We start from the raw sequence: 13,195 nt of genomic DNA on the forward strand, positions 1-13,195 counted from the left end.
AAAAAAAGTTGGACACTCAGTGCATTGTTAACATTCCATTGGTCACGTGACCACACCAACGCGCGTCACAGCGAGGCCAAGCAAAGATCGTCTATAAACGGAACAATGCTCCAGTAAAATACCAGTGGACAGTTAGTAATGAAACCCAAACGAACGGATAAAAAGCGTAGAGTTAAATCAAACGTTAAATTAAATCTAACATCACAAATTTCATCCCATTTCAAGGTACGAACAGTGGACCCACATATACTCGCGACTATATAATCGCATATCCACCATTCATCATATTATCTATTGATTCAATATTATAAGAAGATATTTCATATTATCATATATTGCACGAATCCTCGCGTTGCACGGAAACGCATGTAGGAAGGTAATCCGTTTTTCGTACTTTTTTTTTTAGTTAAAAAACGTCCCTTTCGGGGCTCCGTACATTTCAACAGCATTCAGTATCAACATTTTTTTAAATTTGTACGACAAGGCTCGTCAAAATTAACGGCGAGAGTGGGGGTCCACTGTAATTAACTTTAGTGATGTGAAGTTCGATACCAGTAATGCTAGTATGAGTCTTCCTAGTTTTGATATCACCCGTACCCAGCACCAATTCCTCTAATAAATTATGCACTTAAATGTCAAAGTGGTCCAGTAAAGCAACAACTACCGGGAAGTACTTAGTCAGAATTTCTTTACCTTAAGACAGTGCTGTTGTCTGACATCAGCAGCATCCATTATTACCTAATAAAAAGGCCATTATAGGCACAGTACCGATGTATAGTAGCTGTACTTTTTTTCCCCTGTGGTATAAATGGTTGGTTTGCAGTAGAGATCAAATTTTCCATAAGACTTTCTCTTTATTTCTTATCATAAACTGCACTACATGTTCTCACACAGAAATCCAAAATAGTTTTGCAATAATTTTGATACAACACTGTTTTGATCTGTTAAATGTGCGGAAAAGAGGAGCAAAAGTTCAACATTCATCAGGCAGATCCTTCTCACTGTTGCAATGTTTATTATTTTTTGCCTAGAAGGGTAAGGAAGCATACAAGGGAAGTGCAAAAATCTATATGAACATGTGCGTATTTCCAGCCTTTAACATACCAGTCAAAAATATACCTTTACAACATGAACTTAAGCGTGTTTAAAGCAAAGCATTTACTGTATTGTGAAAAAGTGAAATGCCAATCACAGGAAGTTTAAGCTCTAATGCGGCAAGAGGAAGACTAAACTATTCAATGTAGAGGTCCAGTGTGTAGGAATTATATGAATAAAAAATAAACATAATGCTATAGTGGATTAATGTATTTAAAACAAACATGTTTGATTACATAGATCCAGAAGAAAAAGTGGTCACTAACACAGCAAACTGTAATTCTCAAATGCACCGCTAGATGGCACTGAAGCCATATTTCAAAAACGTACTTATTTACCACCTACTGCTTATAGATTGGTGAAATGATGTACAGGTATTGTGATGTTTAAGAGCATCCTGCAAGGACCCAAGGCACAACTGACTTAATAAATCACATTAGTCTAGTACAGGTCCACAACCAGAGATGAGACATTTACCGGAACACGGTAGTGTAGTTAAATACATGTATTTAACAGAATCGTGTTATTCATGGTTTGAAAAGAGCACAACATTAAAGAAAACTACAGTGGCGGAAGTGTTGACTGACAGATGGTTGAGAGCGATGGATTTCCCCGGTAATCCTTCATTCAGATGGAAACATCACATATATACTTAGTTGGTGAGATAGCGGGTTTAGTAAAGACTTTTACGACAAGTGCCCAAAACAAAACAAATAAAAAAAAGATATATATATATATATATATATATATACATATATATATATATATATATATATATACATATATATATATACATATATAAACACATGTGCTACTGCTACATCATGCTTGTGTGTTTGCAAGTAATTGTACATCTTCACTGTCATACTGAGAACTAATGCGAAGAAGTAGAGGTTGCTTTGGTCCAAATCACGCGTCAAGGTTTTCTCTCGTTGATTGCAAGAATGTAAACAGAAGGTTTGCTGTCCTGACCGGCAATCGAAACAGCACTAAAGCTAAACAGAAGACCTATTTGGGAAGACAAATCAGTTTTACGTCAACATATTGGAGATGGGTTTAATCGCCACAACCAAATCAGAATGAGACCATGAACAAACTGGATTTGTTTCACAGCGGAATTCAGAACCATGCTGAGGTAGTCCAAGATACTTGAAAGGCGCAGCAGACGGAATACCTTATAAGGCACAAGTGACTCGTACGATCAATTTGAATGTGGCTTCACACGATGCAAATACATTTAATCAGAGCCGGAAATTCCAAAACATCTTTTGTTGGTGGACTGGGGAACTGGTGATGACAAATCCAAAACATTAGAACCGAATCACGCAGGGGATACTTGTACAGAAATTTGTAACTCTGTCCCTGATTATAACGGTAAAAGATTTATGAATAAAATAATATTTGTTTCCACCCAAATCCTGACTAACAGCAGGGGTCAACTGTAAACATATTTAAAAACAAAAAATTTTTGTTTTGCTGTTCCCAAAATGGACTGCATATTTAATTCATGAAGTTTAACATATGGACATGAATCTTTGTCATGTTTGTTTACACTTGTCAGCATTTATGCTAGTCTTACGTTGCGCTAAATTCGAAATAATGTTTTTCAGCCAAGTACCGCCTAACCAGTGCAAATTAATTTTGATTGGGAATTTAATGAATTAACAGAGTGCTTTGCCATTTGGGCATTTCTAGGAATAGGCCAATTAATCGGTCAAGCGCTCGTTCCAATAGAGAAACAAAAGAACAAAAAAAGAACAGGATCACTCCAGAGGTGCAGCAGAGATACACAAATTGTTTAAGGCACAAGCTACTTGCACAATCTTGTCAAAAGTTGAGAAGTTGGAGGTGCGCTCGGCAACCGTTGTGAAGGGCCTCTCCACAGGGCCGGTGAGCATGGCATACCTCCGCCTCACCATGGACACCACCCTCTCCACGTGAACCTGCACACCTAAAGTATCGGGTGGCGAGCCCTCCGCCCTCCGATTACGGTCGCCTTGAAAGGAACCAGCGATGCCAAAGCGAGCCCCGCGAGCAGCCACGGCGTCGCTGATGTCCAGATCCCGGCTGGCTAAGACCACATCGCCCGGGAGCAGCTTGCACAGAAATCCCGAACTCTCCGCCAAGTTCCGTGGGCTAAAGTTTCCTAGGACGCCCTTGGAAACAAAGGTGACCACGCCCTGTGGGGCCACGCCGATCAGATAGTTCAAGACGTTGCCGGCTGTCGCAGCACCCTGCTCGTCCCCCCTTGCAACCGGGCCCTCGCAGGGCACGCTGAAGCAGTCCACGATGACGGCGCAGTCCGGGCAGGAGGAGCGCAGTGCCGCGGGGAGGTTTTTCCGCAGCTCTGCGCGAGAGGGCCAGAAGACGGCGGTGGGCACCAAAGTGGAGGACATAATGTTAACCACGTGATGTACGGTTCGGACCACCGTACCCACTTTGACACCGAAGCGATAGGCCAGGTCCTGATTGCGCAGGTCCAGGCGCAGACGCATGAGCGTGAGCAAAAGCTGCTGGAACTTAGACAGCTTGGCGTTCCTGATGGCATCCATGTGCGGTGCCAGCAGTAGCATGACCGTCTCCAAAACAAAGAAGTTGGGCAGGCCCGTGTAGAACTTGACCTTCTCGGCGTCGTTCCGAAGGGAGTTTTCCGAAAGGGACATCTTTTCCACGGATTCGCGCAACGCTCGATTTTCCCGCCTGAGCCCTTTGAGGATGTCGTCAAAGTTGACAGAGTTCTGTGCAAGCGATTCGTCCTTGACATCACTCAGATACTCCTCATCATCGTCGTCGTCATCTGTTAACGACAACGCGCTCCCCTTGACGTTGTCCTCAATCGGACCCGGCTCGTCCGGTCCGGATCTCCCTTGACGCTGCAGGAATAGTAGAGCATTGGCCGCCTCCACGCGGGCTTCCTGCTTGTCTGGGACTTCGGGTGGACTTGGCTCCTTCATCTCAGGGCAAATAGGCGTGAACACTGAAGGAACATAGTCAGGTGAACGAGGGTTCTTCACTTGTTTACCTGCACAGAAATAAAACATTTACAAGAAAAAAGCTTGGATACAGTTGTCAGAGAAAATGGGTGCAATGTTATGCCAAAATAAGGAAGAAAAAAAATAACTTTAGTGTAACAGGGTTACTTTTTGTTTAGATGGAATGCTGCACAGCGCTCTCTCCCTCCCTGGCGGTGGGTACTGGTATGCCAGCAATGGCTGTCAGCTTATTGATGTCACCATCAAGGTGTTAGTTAAAATAGTTAAAATTTCAGCCCTGACTGAAGCAAGGCTCATATTTTGGTTAAGAATCAGTCTTTTGTATGGAAAAGCGAATGCTTTGAATATTAAATGAAAAATCATTAAGTGCGGCAATTAACAGAATCCGGCCGACCTTATGTGTCACGTGATCGCGCTGGGCCAGACAACCACCCACTCTACATGTTTTACAAGTACTTTCAGTATTTATGCTCAACACGTACTTAGATACTGGAGAAAAGCGTTTGCTCCTAAATGCGTTAACTTTATGCGTATTGTTGACATTTAACTGCACAATTAAAAGCAAGACAAACAAACCCTGTCAACGAATTTACCAAAGCTAACTTAATGCACAAACATTGATAATAGCGTGTGAACATGAATGAGTAGAAAATGGTGAATTAAACCCAAAGTGTTACCGGAGATGAAGTGGGTGCTGCACAACCGGCTGCCGTCGTTGGGCGCCCAGCCCTGGCGATTGACGGCCGCGATCCACCGCTGCTTCCTCTCTGGGTCCCGCGGGAAGCGGTAGAAGGACAGGCCGGTGCCGGGCGTCCTGCGGTTCCTACAGCCGGCCACCACACACGTGTGAACCATAGCCAGGTCACCGGAGCAGAGCGCGGTGCTCGGCTCGGCTCGGCTCGGCTAGCCTAGCGCGCTGGCTGCTGCTGATAGTGCTGGTGGGGTGGGGGTGTTTTTGACTCCCAAAATGGACGCCATCCCGCGAGCGGTAAGTAAGGGAAGAAGGGGAGGAGCGAGGAGCGACGTCCGTAGTGGCGTCACGACGTCAACCTACGTAGCAATTGAACCACCACCCAAAATTATGCTAGTCCCTCCCCTCTATTTTATTTTATTTTTTTACATTTACATTTTTCAGGTTACAAGGTGTTTGGAGTTTGACAAGGTTGTTAGGAAATGTGCACAGTACATAACGTTTTTTTTACATGGCGGTAAAGGGCCACATTACCACTGAGGTAACGCTTACACCTTGGGTGTCTAAACATTTTCCTCTGAGGGTCGCATAAGGAAAAATAAAGACACAAGCGCCACATTGTGTTTTTTATGTTAACGACTTAAACACAGTAGAAATCACTCAAGCAAGCAATCACACGTTGCTGGTATAGTGTAGTTTAAAGGAAATGTGCAAAATTTTGTTCATTTTAAAAACCCACTACAAATTTACAAAACAGAGAAATTGATGTGTTACATCGCATCAACACTTAAATTTAATCGTAGGGCTAGTAATCACTAATCATATTACATGGGGTGTGCCGCTCAGATGGAGGCTGTGATGTTTCTGATAGCTATGGAAAGCAAAGGAAAAAACTTCACCGGTTATTCAAATCGCATTGTGGATTATGTGACATGTCTTGTGTGCAGTGGAGTGGAGTTTCTGGTTAATATGCTAATTGAAAATATAAACTGAAAAAAAAAAGTTAAAAGATGGTTTGTATGCCACCAGATTCTTGGGTCACATGACAATGGGAGTGATGTCAGCATGATGATGTTTGGCCAATGCTGATGTTTCAAGTCATAAAAGCTTTGGTCGCTCGACGTGAACCTGTTTTTAGAGTCACGACGTCTGAATCGTGGTCATCTAAGGCTACGTGAAGTAAATCATAAGGGTTGATGTTGCGTCATCGAAGGATAGATGGAGTCATAAAGGTCTACGATTAAGTTGCGTGGGGGGGGGGGGTTGTTTGAGAAACACAAACTTAACATTAGGGTCATCATCACCAGTTAAGTAGCTTTGTGTTTACTCCACGAGTACAAAACTCTTGGATCTTTGAAAGGTAGGGCAATGGATTCGAAATCCAACCCTTTTTTTTCCGACGCTACTGATTTTACCAACATGCTCCTCTCTGGGCTCCTTGATGGGCTTAACTTCAGTGACGAGAGGCCACCAAGCTCCTTGGACAGCGTCGAAAGTTCTTCTGTCTCCAAGGAGGTCTTACAACGAGAACTGATGTCCAGACACTCGAGGAATGGGAGCTGCTCCGACGCGGCCAGCACCAGTACGATGTGTTCAGACGACGACATCCGTGCCGCGACGAGGGCCAATTGGAGCTCGGCCAGTCAAGAACTGTGCCAAGAGGAGGATGGCGGCATTGTACTGGAGAGGCTGGCCTCAAACTATTCCAGATTATCTTCTGAGGAGCGCAGCGGAAGAATATCCAGCCGCGCTGCTTCCCGTAGAGAATCCACTCAGAAGCCCTCGGAGGCAGATGAAGGCGGCTCTCAAATAACCTCCCCCAATTCGATCCACCTGAATGCGGACATCCAGGATGCAATAAGAAAGGCCTCCATCACCATTTATCAGGGCTTAGTCCGTCACGTGGACCGCTACACTGAGCCTACGCTAAAAGACGGGAACGGGAATATTATTTTGTGTGTGGAACCCACCCAAAAGCCCTTGCAGAATGAGTCAAGCGTTGACGCGTCTTTGGTGCGTAGCAACACTGAGGGTACAAGGACACCGTCCCTGATGTCCCCGAGTGCGGGAGCTAAAAATGAACAAGAGGGAGCTGCAGAATCAAAATCCTTGTATCCCTTGTCACAGGGGCAGATCCCTGAAGGCGTGGAACCAGAACTGATCTCCTCTCCATGCCAGAAGCTGGGTTCTGATTTACGCAAGAATTCCACCCCAAGAACTGAGTCTGCTTCTGATATGCGCAAGAATTCAAGCTCAGATCTTGTGTCCGGTTTGGATTTGCTCAAGAATTCCAACCAAGAACTCTCAGAACAGGACAGGGACCTCCCATTCTCACCGGCCTCACTATGTATGGATGAGCTTGTCCGGGATGGCACTGTCGTAAAAGACGTGGCATTTAAATCACCAAGTTTGTCGTTGCAAAATGCGGATGAGACAGCGGACGCTTGTGAAGCGTTCTATCTTCAGGATGAGGAAGAAGCAGATGAGGACTTGGCCTACAAACCTTTGAGCCAATCACACGCCGGTGTGACACCAGTCTCCACGCCCATGTGTCCAGATTTAGATCCTGAGCAAGATAACGTGGCACAAGATGAAAAGGACAGAGCTCCAGATCAAAATGCGCTGAAGTCATCGAGCTCACATCTCGAGGAACAGGGCACGGATGAGACTAGAGTCTCGATCTCCGCTGGCCAGCCTGTAGAGGAGCTCTCTGACAATGTGACAACAGTCTTCTCCCCCAACCCAGAGTTGGCTCAGGTGGAAAATGTTGAGCAAGAGAAGGCAAATGCACTCAAATCCTCAAGTTCTTTAACAAAGCAGCACAGAGATAGCACACCCATCTTAGCATCCGCTTGCGAGGGCATAGATCTTGAATTCGAAAGAGATGATGTCCACAGAGCGGCCAAGTCCTTGAGTGCACTGTCCTCGGAACCTCAACAGGAACAGGGAGCAGTCATCACACCCGTACGGATTTCGTCTTGTAAAGACGACTCGGGTGACATTTACAACGGTGATCTTGAACTTAAATGTTCACCCCGACAACTTAGTTCCTTATGTTCATCACTACGAGAACCATGCGCGGAACAGATTCTCAATGAGGATGATCACAGCGCTACTGCAACACCAAGCAAGATCTCTTCCCATCAGAACCATGCGGAAGACGGTCGTGTCACAGAAGAAGGCATGTCGCCAAAATTACAGAGCCCAGCCTCTCAGGAGGGACCCAGTCGGGCTTCGTCTTTGAGTTCATTGGAAGACATCGTTATGCACAAGGATTCGGGGGACGAAACACAGCAGAAAAAGGCCCCGCTTATTCTGGAGGAATTTTTCAATGCAGCCATGCAGAAATTCTCCAACACCCTACTCGATGCTTTAATTACTCACCTTGATAGCTACAAGGACAGCAAAATAGCCAAGCCCTTACCAGTCTCTGACCAAGCCCTTTCCAAGGGCCAGAATGAAAAAGCAAATTTTGGGTGCAGCCAGGAAGCGGGTGAGACAGACAACACAAAGCAAGATGGGGAACAATCATCACCGCAGCCTTCAATTTCCGGATTCACGGGACAGGACACCACCTCTGAGACTCCTTAGGGTGGTTTGGGAGAAGATCATATCAGTTGATTGTAAAATCCTGGAAACTCCAGCTGAATCCGAAAAAAAGGGGGCTGAGCTGACGGGCCAGATGACTTGTAGCACTTTCTCTCCATTTTTGGAAAATCACAATCTCACATTCTCACCATTATTTCAAGCATGATGTTTGCCATTTCCATTACTTTGAATTAAACAAAATATTTGTCAGGGTTCTTGTATGCATGTCACTTATGATGAGAAGTGCGTACTCATTAAGCTTTTTTTATTTTATCTTTCACAGGACCAACATACATACATATATACATATATATATATATATATATATATATATATATATATATATATATATATATATATATATATATATATATATATATATATATATATATATATTCCATGCTATAACAAACAATCTAACTCTTTTCGTCATAATGGGTGTTACATGGCCATACCAAGATTTAGTTGCATAAGATGAGCTTGTAGATGGTGTTGTTGGGTGCTCCCTCCATGGGCTCCAACCTCTGCAGCTTGCTCAAGCACAGCATGTAGATGGGTGCTTTGATGCCCACATTCATTATCTTCTTCAGCTCCTCCACCGCAAATTCTTGCATGGCCGCCGCTGGAGAATAAGTGTTGCATTGAAGGTCAACAAAGGCTTTTCTCAAATTACATTTTTTAAGGTAACCCCCAAATTAGTCAAATCTTGACAATTATGTTCTACACTGTGGGCTAAACTGACCTGGGCACTGAACCAAGTAGTCGTTGATGTTGTGAACCGCCTGGTTGAGGCTGTTCAGTGTCATCTGCTTTAAAAACGCTGGCAAGCTGTGAAACTCCTGCTCAGACACAGCATTCATACATCTGTGAACAGAAAGATGCCGGCACACGGCCCGTCATAGAATTAAAAGAAAAATGACATTATTGAAGTAAAACTGAAAGGCGTAACAGTCGATCACAGTAACAAAATGGGAAACTGAGAAAATGTATCTGGCCATAACATAATCAGCACTGAAATATAAGCCAATGTTACGTCACAGAAAAAAGACTGCATGTGGGGTTTTTTTATATCATAAATAAAAAACAAGAAAATGACAGGAAACAAAAAGGACAAAGGAATGACATTCTCCATTGCCACAAACATAAAATTCGGTAAAGTTATAATAGTCCATTACCGAAGAAAAATGAGAAAATAAAAATGTACATTGCGCCATCACAGAAAAATGTATTGAATGATCATTGGAGAAATAAATTAAGAACGTAACATTTGCAAAAGTGAAACGTTTACGTCTAATAGGTTATACAATGAAAATTGGGAGTGCTGCTCTGATACATGTGAGTCATTGAAGAAGGATATATAAATCAAAAATAAATGGAAGAGAAATGAAATTGTTATTTTCAGTGTATTCTTGTTTTGTTGGGAAAAGAAAACAGGCTTTTTTTTTTTTTTTTTAATTACAGTACCTGGTTTGGTGCTCTGCTTTTCTCAGTTGCTTCTGAGACTGCATCACAAGCTACAAAAAGAAAAAAGACACAGTTTGAAAAAGGCACGACGCAATAATATTTGATGATAACCACTGGTCAGATGACTGTACTTTGCAGATGTCCTGCGTGACGGAGCTGAGATCAGGCATCTCGGGGGTGCTGATCTCAAAGATCTCCCCCGTGGTTCGTGGGGGACTGAGATGAAAATCCTGCGTGGCACCGTCCAAGTCCTCGCTCTCCTGGAGGAGGAGAGACATGACATTAACTTTACACCACCAAGATTTAGTCATTTTGATTTTTTTTTCTCAAAATACTGTATATTACACTTACTGCAAATTTAAGATTTTTTTTGTGTGTTATCCAACCTTTAGTATTTTGTTTTTTTTTCACAATTGAGCAAATTTTGACAGACAAATGACAAAGTCAAGCAAGATGTCAGCATAGGTTGAGTGGGCTGCATTTTGTGCGCGGTGGGCAGCACCTGCACACCCGGGATGTGACATTCCGTCACATTGTATTCCCACGCACGCTGGTCCAGGGCGGAAACGCAAAGAGGTGTCTCGAGGAAGGGGATGGTGTGGCTGTCTTTCTTTTCTGCGGCCATGGAGTCGTGCTGTGAAAAGAAAATTAAGTCGTGTACGGCACTAGTGTGATAGGACTGCGATTGCTTGTTTTGTTGTACCTTTTTGCTATGGAGCAGACGTTTTAGGTAGGGCGTTTGAAAAGACGGCACCTCGGGGGTGTTGGGCAGCTGGATGGCACCGCTTGGGGATTGAGCGTCACCCCCTGCCTCATCCGGTTGCGGAGAACAATGGCCGTGTGCTTTTTTGATCTTGAACCCCGGCGTGCAGAACACAGGTAGCTCAGGAGACTTCAAACTTTCTTCTAGACAGTGTAAAAGTTTCTCTTAAAAAAAAAGTATTTACTTCATTGCAGTGTAACTTATTTCCCCTAGAAATATGCATTTTTCCGTGCAATATCCACATCTCCTTAAAAATATAGTACCTGTTCCTAGAAAATATACTGTACAACCTTTTTTCCTCCTACAACTAAAACCTGCAACCGAAAGTTAACATTTTCTTACCTTCATTTTGCAGAACTTTTGCAGTAGGTTCTGGTGGGCGGAGAAGGTCCTGTTCTGGCCTGCAGAGGAACATGTTAAAAAATGTTTTGAAAACAAGAAGCTAAATATGAAATCGTCTTTGTACCTATTGTTAATATTATTTTTCCTGAAGAGATTCATGGTAAAATCACTACTGAAGCTCAAGTCTGCCATTTGCGGCGATCGCAGCTCATCCTCATCCAAGCGTACTGTGCACTTGGGTGGTAACGGCGTGGGCACGTCCAGGCGAGGGAGGCTGATCGCAGGCATGGCGGGCTGCTGGCCGCACTTCGAAATGTTCTGCCAGAGATGCGGCTCGCACAGACCGAAGTCAGACAACTTGGGGGTGCACATGGGGACGGCACGATTGGGAGACGTAGCCGCCTGTGGTGGCGTTAGCAGCTCGCTGCATTCTGCAGTTGCCTCCTCGTCCTTATTATCTTGACATTCTTCTTTTTCAGGCAGATTCTCGGATGACTCTTTGTCCTCCAATGTTGCAACTTCGGCTAAATGTAGCATGGAAACAACGGTTTAAGTAGGCCTGGTTTGGTTTGAGTTAAGTATAAAGATGAATTTGTTTTCGGTTTATATCGGAATTTCTATTTGAACTATTTTGAATTGTTTTTTTTTAAAAAATATATCACTATTACTTACACTTAAGCGTGTGTACATCTGTGGGAGGTTTGTAGCCGTAATTTTCAAAGTGTTCCGTGATGGCACGCACGTTGTGAGCGACCTTGCTCTGCGCGGCCCTGCAAGCGTGGATGATGGCCTCCACCTCTGTCCCGTGTGCTTTCTGCTCACTCAGCTCATCCTGCAGCTGACTCTGCAAATCACAAAGACATCTTACTTTTTTGTGCCGTGTGAGACGTTAAAGCATGTCTCTATTAATGAATCACACCTATTGCACACAACCAATGTTTGATTTTGAACAATACCCTTGTGAGAACACCAGCATAGTTCAATATGATTCAGTGCATTTAACCAATATATAAAACAGTGAGTGTATTAACCCCAGTTGGATTGAATGGAATAGATTTCTCAGGTGTTTTCGTTTTTTTTTTTACTTAGATTGATAATTTTATGATTACAATAACATAAACGTAGTTTTTTTTTTGAATTTACAATACATCCAAGTATGATCTCTTCCTTGTCAAGTCATAAGCGCAGTTCCGCCCTTTTTTTTTTCGGAAAAGAAAACTTTCGCTATGAAACACTCATGAATACACACACTGCTGGGATACGATATCTTCTGAATAAAAAGAAAGACATTTTATGGAGCACTTTTTGTTTGTTTTGGTCCTTACCTTGAAACCCAGCACGTCAGATTTGAAGTCGTGATAGGCACGCATGGCATTCGCTGCGGGGAGAAAAAAGGAAATAACGACCATATATCATTGCTACTGTTGCCTTAATTGTGTCGAATGTAAGATGTGTCATGATGGAAAAGTTGGAGTCGAAGTGACTAACAGCTGTCTAGGCTGTCGTGGCGGTTCTCAAATGTTTGCTGGAGCCGGGCCGCTTCAATTTCCAGCGTCCCACACAACTTCTTCAACTTGGCAAAAAAGTCCAACCGGGGGTCCATTTCCTAAGCGCTTACGTCCACAAATGTGCAAGTGCAGAATATGAATGCCGAATTCTGTCGTTGGGAAATTGATTTTTCACTTTTGCCGCTACTTTTTTCAACTCGGAAGTGGTGCTCCCTTTTCCGTTGCTTTGAAGAGTTTGTTTTTTTTGTTATCGCCCCCTGTCGACCGTGTGTGGTCCCAACACATATTGATGGTCGTGTTGGAGTTAGAACCGAAAGACGGCTAAAATGCGTGTTAAAATGTCAATAACATGAAAACATGTTTGTGGTGAGACTATTGACCAATTGATTTTTATTTTTGCTGGGGAGTCCGATCACCTGTCAATATGTTTTTTTTGGCGAGACATTCGTGTCATTAGGATTTGACTGGTTCTCATATCATCCCAAAAAAAAAAAAAACAGGCTGCAACAATAATGATAATGTTATAAAAATATCATAATTAATATTGATATTAAATATCATAAATATGTTTTTGGAAATGAAGAGCATAAGAATATAAGAATAAATAGTATACATAATCATAATTATTAAATATTGTCCATGTAGTAGAAATCAAGCCAATCATCTGAACCAAAGTTATGAGGAAAAAATCAAAATATCAAAATATGACTTAAAAAGACACATCCTTTTCTTGAACACTGCCCCCCCCCCC

The 13,195-nt window shown here is 43.2% G+C and overlaps 2 protein-coding genes across 3 annotated transcripts; both read right to left on the reverse strand.

Moving 5' to 3' along the window:
* Nucleotides 1–995: 995 nt before the first annotated feature.
* Nucleotides 996–5,587, reverse strand: LOC148423575 (uncharacterized). The gene is made up of 2 exons (XM_088416059.1): nucleotides 4,766–5,587; nucleotides 996–4,117 (listed from the first exon to the last, which is right to left on the reverse strand). The coding sequence occupies exons 1-2, from the start codon at nucleotides 4,941–4,943 to the stop codon at nucleotides 2,859–2,861; spliced, it is 1,437 nt and encodes a 478-aa protein (XP_088272185.1). The 5' UTR covers nucleotides 4,944–5,587; the 3' UTR covers nucleotides 996–2,858.
* ska3 (spindle and kinetochore associated complex subunit 3) lies at nucleotides 4,789–12,652 on the reverse strand. Of its 2 annotated transcripts, XM_088416058.1 has the most exons (12): nucleotides 12,425–12,652; nucleotides 12,262–12,314; nucleotides 11,609–11,780; nucleotides 11,061–11,460; nucleotides 10,937–10,995; nucleotides 10,535–10,737; nucleotides 10,334–10,465; nucleotides 9,963–10,091; nucleotides 9,832–9,881; nucleotides 9,110–9,231; nucleotides 8,823–8,989; nucleotides 4,789–4,911 (listed from the first exon to the last, which is right to left on the reverse strand). In XM_088416058.1, the coding sequence occupies exons 1-11, from the start codon at nucleotides 12,537–12,539 to the stop codon at nucleotides 8,829–8,831; spliced, it is 1,596 nt and encodes a 531-aa protein (XP_088272184.1). In that variant the 5' UTR covers nucleotides 12,540–12,652; the 3' UTR covers nucleotides 4,789–4,911; nucleotides 8,823–8,828. The 2 variants fall into 2 exon arrangements, with proteins under 2 accessions (XP_088272184.1, XP_088272183.1); XM_088416057.1 differs by lacking the exon at nucleotides 4,789–4,911 and having other exon boundaries at nucleotides 8,783–8,989.
* Between the last annotated feature and the right edge of the window lie 543 nt (nucleotides 12,653–13,195).

Source organism: Hippichthys cyanospilos, chromosome 5 (assembly GCF_059441005.1).
Source record: "Hippichthys cyanospilos isolate Australia breed blue-spotted pipefish chromosome 5, RoL_Hcya_1.0, whole genome shotgun sequence".
In the NCBI taxonomy this organism is placed as follows: Eukaryota; Metazoa; Chordata; class Actinopteri; order Syngnathiformes; family Syngnathidae; genus Hippichthys; species Hippichthys cyanospilos.

Bases quoted from the DNA above. Each gene is read 5' to 3' on its own strand.
- LOC148423575 (XM_088416059.1), bottom strand. From the start codon at position 4,943: ATGGTTCACACGTGTGTGGTGGCCGGCTGTAGGAACCGCAGGACGCCC. The intron at 4,118-4,765 runs GTAACACTTTGG...ATTTCTGTGCAG, and splicing joins CAGCACCCACTTCATCTCCG to GTAAACAAGTGAAGAACCCT.
- ska3 (XM_088416058.1), bottom strand. From the start codon at position 12,539: ATGGACCCCCGGTTGGACTTTTTTGCCAAGTTGAAGAAGTTGTGTGGG. The intron at 12,315-12,424 runs GTTAGTCACTTC...TTCTCCCCGCAG, and splicing joins CCACGACAGCCTAGACAGCT to CGAATGCCATGCGTGCCTAT. The intron at 10,996-11,060 runs GTACAAAGACGA...GTTCCTCTGCAG, and splicing joins AAAAATAATATTAACAATAG to GCCAGAACAGGACCTTCTCC.